The sequence below is a fragment of the Triticum aestivum genome, chromosome 1B (assembly GCF_018294505.1).
Source record: "Triticum aestivum cultivar Chinese Spring chromosome 1B, IWGSC CS RefSeq v2.1, whole genome shotgun sequence".
NCBI lineage: Eukaryota > Viridiplantae > Streptophyta > Magnoliopsida > Poales > Poaceae > Triticum > Triticum aestivum.
Genome location: NC_057795.1, coordinates 50,422,607 through 50,430,484, shown reverse-complemented (window position 1 = coordinate 50,430,484; position 7,878 = coordinate 50,422,607). Strand labels below are relative to the sequence as shown.

Here is a 7,878-nt window from a genome sequence, read left to right as displayed (position 1 = left end):
ATCAACATTTTTGCTTATGTGGCATCTATGTTACTACCTATGTTACTCCCACTATGACCAGCCTGAGGAAAGCGGGGAAGGAGCAGAGGCACTATGAATTAAAGCCCAAACATGAATCGACATTCATATAACTGACCAGTAATAATCACCAGTTTAGCCGGTTCATCGATTACCATTAATCGATCCTGATTAATGCCTTAATGAAGGGTGAGTGAAGATCAATTGACAGGCTGTTCGCTACCCGGACAGACTGTTGTCCTGTGGCGTCACCGGTCAGGACGCCATCCACTCGCCCGACGAGGAGCCCCGTGGCGAGGCGTCGTCGGTCGCATCTGTCCGACCCCAATGCAGTCGCCCGCCCATAAGGCGCCGCCAAGCGAGGAGCGAATCTGCCAAGGTCGTGAGCGTTGAGGTGTTCTAGGGCTCTCTAATTTTGCGTTTGGACGGAATCCTAGTGTAGGCCCAGTAAGCCCAATTAAATCTCAGATGCCCTAAAAGGCCACCGGAATAGCGGCCCGAGAAGGTCAACGCTCTTGGTGAAGCCTGTATGCGCGATTTAGGGCGATTAAGACCAAATCTAATGGCAAAGAAAGCCAAAAGGTGATGATCCAACGGCTAAAAATGCTAATAGCCTGAGAGGACACGAAAAATGCTCAGTTATAATGTATTTAAATTAGTTAAAGATAAAGATAAAAAATAAAGATGAGGGCCCTCGGACTTAGGAGGCCCTGTGCCACCACACCTATTGCACATGGAAACCGGATCCTCTAACATACAGAAAGAAATTTAGATTAGTTACAATACCCTAACTTGCCTTCTTTCAATGCATATCTCTGAGCCTAAAATAACTTTAATTATTTTGCGAATTACAATTTTACTGTGTACATTTATAGTAACTACATACAAACAAATTGATGGTGAAATAAAATTAATTTTAGATTACTTATATCTACAGTGATTATCAATAGTAAACAACATGCTAACTGTTTCTAACTTTTCTTCATTTTACACTAGGCTAGTACTGTAGCACCCGTCTTTTCTTTTCTAAGTTAGAGGATCCGGTTCCTTGCACACGCTGAGGACTAGGGCCCTGACCAGATCCCGCGCTGCAGGCAGCCCCCTCGCGCCTCCGGCCATGGCGCCGCCGTCCTCCGAAGAGCCTGCCGCCGCCGCCGCCGCCGCCGCCGCCGAGCCCGCTGGAGCCGGCGCCATCTCCAAGGTCCTCGTCGTCATAGGTACGTGCGGATGGATCCCCTCCTCCCTTCCCACCCTCCGATGATGCCGCTGCCGCTTTGCTTGCTTGCTTGCTGAGCTGTTGTTATTGTGGGTTCGGTTTGTTTGCAGCGATGCAGACGGAGGCGCTCCCGCTCGTCACCCGGTTCCAGCTCGTCGAGGCGGCCGCCGACGAATCCATGTCAGACAGTGCTCCTCTTCCCCTTTTCCCTTCCCATCCCCCTTTTGATTCAGAAATTCAGAACTAGATACAGGTGAGCAGCTACTGGCCGATATGGCATGCTAGGTAGCTGCTTGGCCATGTTGTTATGTGGTAATACGCGTAGCTCACTAGCTCGGTGCGCAGCTGCGCAATACAGTGGAGATTGGATGCAGGTGCTTGCATAGATAGATTTCCTGTGTTGTTGCTGGAAGGTTTGCATCTGCGCGGAGGTTCAGTGCAGCAGATGCGTCACCGGAATGGATGGCAAGGTGGGAAAATTTAGCAGCAGTCTGTTTCCGTTGCCGCAGATTTGTTGGATGGCTAGTTACTGCATAACAGAATCCAAGATGCTCTATACATGAATTAGGCTGGAACCAGTTGGTGCTCAGCTTCTTTGGCAATGACATGTTGGATACTCTCAAGCTAACGCCTTTGTTTGTCGGTGCGCACCTAACAGCTTTCCGAAAGGTGCCCCTTGGACTCGGTACCATGGTGACTACAAAGGCCTCCACATCGATCTCGTGTGGCCTGGAAAAGATCCTCTGCTTGGTAAGTTCTTACCACGATGCCGAGGACATACTCTCTGTGGATCAGTCTAGTTCAGTTTTTCTGATCAACTTCTCTGAACAAGTGTGGTTTGTTTGATATAATTGTCCATAAATCAACTCCGTTCCTTACCAAGAGCTCATCTCTTTCAGGAGTTGACAGTGTCGGTACAGTATCCGCAGCTCTGGTGACTTATGCTTGTATACAGTTGTTGAAGCCAGACCTTATCATCAACGCTGGTACTGCTGGTGGTTTTAAGGTAGTGTTTTCATTGTTCAAATGTTTATGCCACCGTTTGTGCATTACAAACAATTTTACTCATGTTCTGTCTTGCTGCGTTTTAGGCCAGAGGAGCAGGTATTGGGGATGTCTTCTTAGCTTCAGATGTTGCATTCCATGACAGGAGAATACCCATTCCTGTGAGTCCTGTCTTAAGTTTCTTGTCTATCCACAGTGGAATTGCATCCATTTTCTTGTAGCAGAACTGCATCGATAAGCTTCAGTGTTTGACATTAGGAAGTCATACATGTGCAGAATTGTGCGTAGCTAATTTTACCAAATGAATTCAACAATCCAATCCATATTGCTCCAGCTAGTAAGAGTTCTCTGCCCTGGCTGTATCATCACGGCTAAACATGTAGAACTAAATGCATGTTACTCGCTTGCGCTTGTGGTTTGATATCTCTTTATGGCTTAGTATGCTATTTCTTCGGTAGAAATTACCTTTCTTATGTCATTCTTTCATTTTCTGTTCAAACTTTATTGATGTTGACATGGTCTTTCTTGTGTAGGTTTTTGACAGTTATGGAGTTGGAGCGCGAAAAACATTTGCAACCCCAAATATAGTGAAGGAACTCAATTTGAAGGTAAGTTAGGGCATCTTCAATGGAAAGTGCTTGTATAGGCGCTTAGAGAACAAAGTAAATCTCGTAGAATTTGAGAAGCAACTTAGCGCCTCTTGTTACAATGGCAGCCGCTAATTTTGGACGCTAATAAGTCGTCCGCTGCACTCGCTGCGTTATCTTGTGCGGCAAAAAAATCCCAAGCGCCAGGTTCCCCTTTTTGCGCCGATGCCGTACCTGGTGCCAGGATTGGAATGCCCAACTGTCGATCGATCGGGAAACAAATCCGGGTGCCCTGGGTTTGCGCCCAGCGTTGGAGATGCCCTTATAGGGCTTTGCTGGATGCTAGTGTTGCCACTTGTCAATCTGCTGGATTACTTTTTTGGCCATACTTGACGGCATGAATATGCCTTGCTGTTTATTTCAAAACAGTGTTGTTTCTGCAATGAATTTTTTGTTTTCATTCAGTAATGCATATATAGGCTCAGGAGCTAGCAACCTCTCTAAAGTTGCTCTGCTTCCTCTGTTTCAGGTTGGGAAACTGTCAACTGGTGATTCTCTGGACATGTCCCCCCATGATGAGACAGCAATACTGAGCAATGAAGCTACGGTCAAGGATATGGAGGTACATGCTTTTGGTTGGGAGTTCAGCTTATGAATTACAAACATGAGCAAATAACACGGAAATGGAGTTTGTTCACCCTACTGCTCCAGGACAACTTTAAGAAATCTAAAATTTTGAGAGGGTACTTATTCTTCCGTGGGCACCTATATTTTTATTAGAGCCTTTGAGTAGGACGCAGCTATTCTGCACCCGGGCTCATCTACACCCGGATGTGAACAGTAAATTAAAAAAAAAACTGACATTTTGAGGCAACGAAGATGTTCATTTGCACAAGGTTCGTGCAAAAAATCGTGGTGCTTGACATCTGAGGACCTCGTGCCAAAAAAAAATTATTGGGGTGTGAGAACACTATTCGTAGCTGATTTTTTTTGCAAACTCCTCATATGTCCAAACAACATGAAAATTTGTAAGCACCTTGCGCACATGAGCATCTTCGATGCCAAAAAGTTTCAGTTTTTTTTACTATTTGTTTTGAATTTACTGTTCACCGGGTTTAGATGAGCCCGGGCACCATTTTGAATTAACGCTTTGAGTAGTTCTTTACTGATAGTTCTTGCTGGTTGATGCTATAGTTGAAGTTAAATAGATCAGCACTAATATAACCATTTTTGTTATGTTATGGCTGGCAACTCAGTTTTGTTACTTTTCTGCATCCATCTCTCGTACCTGCTAACAAACTGTAATTTGTAGATCTCATACTTGTTTTATTCCCTCTCGTTTGCCATTCCAGGGGGCAGCGGTGGCATATGTTGCTGACTTGTTCTCGACACCCGCTATCTTTGTCAAAGCTGTGACTGACATTGTTGATGGGGAGAAGCCAACAGCCGAGGAGTTTCTGCAAAACCTGATCTCAGTGACGATGGCGCTTGACCAGGCAGTCATGCAAGTGGTAGACTTCATCAGTGGCAAATGTATCTCTGATCTCTGAACGCCCAATGCTCCGCTATGTGGGTTCCACAAATCGAGGGAGCCTGAATATATATATTTGTTGGATGTATAGTGTTTCCTGGGTGGTTTCACACACGATTATACATTCTCATAACCCCTATGAAAGAAATTCTTGGCGATTACTTGGAGCTGTTGTATGGGATTTTGTAGAATTTTACAAACTGTGCAGCTTAGTGAAGCTCGGCTTAATAAAGTGGTGTATTGTTATACTGGAATAAATGATGGGCACTGGAACCTCCACGGATTCAGGACGATGGTTGATGGGTGCACCTTGGCAGCTCCATCACATGGTAGCTAGCTTTGCAAGTGCAGTGAGCAATGAATACTTCCCAATTGCAGTGAGTAGTAAAGGCACTCGTTTTGGGGAGCAGCTGTGCTATATGTATGCTGAATGAGTTAACTGCAATAATTCTACAGTACTGTTTGTTGTACCGGATATTCAATTCTGAGCACGGGCTCAGCTGATCTTGAAATCCTCCCCATCTGATCGCATGAAGATGTGTGCCCACGGTTGTATTTCTGCCTGTATACCTGATGTATCGCTGGTAAACAATCCAAGGGCGTTGTCTTATTAATTGCAACGACAGGCATTAAGTTAGAGGCAGAACAGCTTGCTGGGGCACGGCCCAGTTATTCTCCTATGCCAGACTGAGCCGTCCAAAGGGCACAGAAGAAATACGCTGCGCACAACTGGTTCTTCATCGCATTTACTCATCCAGCAGTTCAAATTTTGAATCCGACGGCGTACAACTCCACTACCCATGAACATCCACATGGTATGGTTAATATCAAGAGTGCCTCAAACGCAAAAGCTCGCAAGTACTTAGTACATGCGTAGCATAGCTTACAAACACTGACGGCCCAAGGGGAACCCAAGAAAATACTGATGAACGACAACAAAGTTTACTGAATGGTATAGTAAGTCTGACGTCCTGAACTGGAGGAACACAAGGGAGCATTGCTCACTGAAACACACTAGAAAATCTTCAGAGTACAAGTTTCAGAATTAGAAAAATTAACTATCACATCTGATTTTGAGCACCACCGATGGTGCTCTTGCATTCCCTGTCGGGGTAGGTTGTTCTCTTGTGGCCTTTGCGATGACAAATGCTGCAGCCTGCAGAATATCATACGGTGCTTTCTCCCGGCTATTCGTTGGCCTGTCGACACCTGTCTGCTCTTCCGGAGCAGCAGGCCCTTGAAGTGCATTCACACTGATAGATAGATGTCTTCACGCTCTGCACTGCCATTTCCCAGAAATGCAACTTCTCCATCGACAGGTAGCCTCCTGCCAGGCAAAGTGGTCTGGCTGTCCTAAAAGCCCAACATCCATCTTCTCTTCAAATGGTGCACCACATACCAACAAGGCCTGCACAGAAACAACTAGTGTCAAGAATGAGCTTTCCCTGCTGTAAGAAAGATCAAAACTGTCAAGCATAATTCAACTAATGAAGTTGTGCACACAAATGTTAAGCAGGTTTATAAACCCATCAAGCAGCCGCAAACAATCTCCTGCATTGATTTGGTCCGCTCGGCATTCAATTTGTTCTTGACATATCTAATCCCAAAGCTAATCTCCCACGAATACAAGTTGTAGAAGTCATACAAATCATCAAGCGAGTAGAAACTCAGTCCTAGTTCAGGCCGCACATTTTTTGCAGGCTGATCTGCATACTTGCGACTTGTCTGCTCTAAGGCGCTCATCCTAGATGGACACGGCGTTTTGTCGGACGGTGCACTCCCAAGGTGTAACCTTAATTTACAAGCAAGAACATTCTGCTAAGAGGAAACATAACTCAAATCAGCAGCGCCTGACCAGAACTACCTATTTATCTCCATCGTACCTAGCACGAACGAGCATTTTCATTTTGTTTGTTTTGCAAATCGTACATAGCAATGGAGAAAAACATCACAACATTTGCCAAACAAACTGTAAACAGCTACCTGGGGTAGGTTCCAGGTCATACCTTTTGGTCCAGCCCGGCGCCTCGGGATTGACCCTGTCAGGGGCCTGCTACATCGTCGGAGAAGCCTGCCGTCGCCGGCGCTTGTTGCCCTCCGGAGCCACCAACATGCTGCCCGCACCCGGAGCCAATATTCGAGTCCGCCGGCATAGCAGGGGCAGCATTCAGCCGCGGGAGCACCGCAGAGGGACCGGATCTGGTTCTTCCTAGCTGTCCGCAAACTCTTCTCCCAGCGAAAACCTGCAACTTACTGCCATGGTGGCCGGCGGAGTCAGCGTCATGGGGGTCTCACGCAAAATCGGGAAATCTCCACGCGGGGTAGGGTTCACTTACCCGTCATCGGCGTCCAACAAGAACTCAAGCTAGCGTCCTCCATCACCAGCCAGCCGGAGCAACCACAGCCTTCCGCGCAGCCTTGGGGATGGGAAGTAGCCGTCTGCGGCGGCGGCAGGTTTCGAGAAGCACCTTTTTTTTTTTGAGAAGCACCTAGGTCAGGGTCGGGCAGACAGACGCCCTCACATTTGCGACCTGGCCGGGCCACCTCGACCGGACGCGCACGCTGTTCCAAAGCTCGGCCCAAAAAGTAAACGTCCTGGGCCACGGACCAGCTAGACCACCGCACGGACGCCCGTCCATCCATACGTTCTGGGCCCGCAGGATGGCACTGTTTGCTACCCTATTCTGCCCGTATTCCGAATTTTCACTGCTCCCATGCATGCGTGTCAGAGCGATTTGTGCAAATCTCGAGACATGAGCCAACGCTAGCGATTTCTGGAGCAGCTGGGCTCGAACACCGAATTTGGTGTACGCAGTTCTTTGTTACCCGCTACTCTCTCTGGTGCTAAATATATGACGTTTTGATAGTTTAATTTGAACTGACAAAATGTTTTATATTTTGCAACGGAGGGAGTATTTTGCATCCTCTTCTTCTTTTACCTGATTAACAGACTTTTGTAGACCTCACACCGAGACAATAAATGTTTTTATTAGATCTTCTTTGTTCTATACTCGCTTTTGGAAACAAATATAAGACGTTTTAGATGACTACTATCACGTCCATGGATTCAGCAGAGGAAAAATCACTCTAGGAGTTATGGATGCATCTTCGCAGCTCCATCACATGCGAGCTACAAAATGCAGTGAGCATTTTGTTTTGAACCTTGAATAGTAGGAGAACCTCCTACTGAATGCAATGAGTACTTGCCAATGTTGTGTGCAGTGAAAAGTAACTCTATATGTCTATATGTCTATATGTGTGCTAAGTCGAGTGCGGCTAATCTGCATCCGGGCTCATCTGCACCCACGCTTAGAAAAAAATTCAAAAAAAATACTAGAAAAATTCAAAAAATTCCAAATTTTTTTGTGGTGGTAGATAATTTGACGCGTGAGGTGCGCCCCAAAATTCAAATCATTTGAGCATCTGAGCAGCTCTCGGCAAAAAAGACAAAATCAGGGTCTGTAAAAATGTATACTGTTCACGCACTGTTTTGACCCGATTTGTCTTTTTTGCCGAGAGCT

At 46.2% G+C, this 7,878-nt stretch overlaps 1 protein-coding gene and 1 long non-coding RNA gene across 3 annotated transcripts; one reads left to right on the top strand and one right to left on the bottom strand.

Moving 5' to 3' along the window:
- Window positions 1–1,012: 1,012 nt before the first annotated feature.
- Window positions 1,013–4,615, top strand: LOC123106100 (5'-methylthioadenosine/S-adenosylhomocysteine nucleosidase). 2 transcript variants are annotated; one of them, XM_044528310.1, is made up of 8 exons: window positions 1,013–1,235; window positions 1,345–1,414; window positions 1,893–1,984; window positions 2,134–2,240; window positions 2,326–2,400; window positions 2,773–2,847; window positions 3,356–3,448; window positions 4,179–4,615. In XM_044528310.1, the coding sequence occupies exons 1-8, from the start codon at window positions 1,136–1,138 to the stop codon at window positions 4,374–4,376; spliced, it is 810 nt and encodes a 269-aa protein (XP_044384245.1). In that variant the 5' UTR covers window positions 1,013–1,135; the 3' UTR covers window positions 4,377–4,615. The 2 variants fall into 2 exon arrangements, with proteins under 2 accessions (XP_044384245.1, XP_044384249.1); XM_044528314.1 differs by lacking the exons at window positions 1,013–1,235; window positions 1,345–1,414 and adding an exon at window positions 1,437–1,704.
- A 409-nt stretch (window positions 4,616–5,024) lies between these two features.
- Window positions 5,025–6,845, bottom strand: LOC123106114 (uncharacterized). The gene is made up of 3 exons (XR_006451210.1): window positions 6,694–6,845; window positions 6,364–6,610; window positions 5,025–5,765 (listed from the first exon to the last, which is right to left on the bottom strand). It is a non-coding gene; the product is annotated as an uncharacterized lncRNA (long non-coding RNA).
- Between the last annotated feature and the right edge of the window lie 1,033 nt (window positions 6,846–7,878).

Bases quoted from the DNA above. Each gene is read 5' to 3' on its own strand.
- LOC123106100 (XM_044528310.1), top strand. From the start codon at position 1,136: ATGGCGCCGCCGTCCTCCGAAGAGCCTGCCGCCGCCGCCGCCGCCGCC. The intron at 1,415-1,892 runs GTCAGACAGTGC...CGCACCTAACAG, and splicing joins GCGGCCGCCGACGAATCCAT to CTTTCCGAAAGGTGCCCCTT. The intron at 1,985-2,133 runs GTAAGTTCTTAC...CATCTCTTTCAG, and splicing joins TGGAAAAGATCCTCTGCTTG to GAGTTGACAGTGTCGGTACA.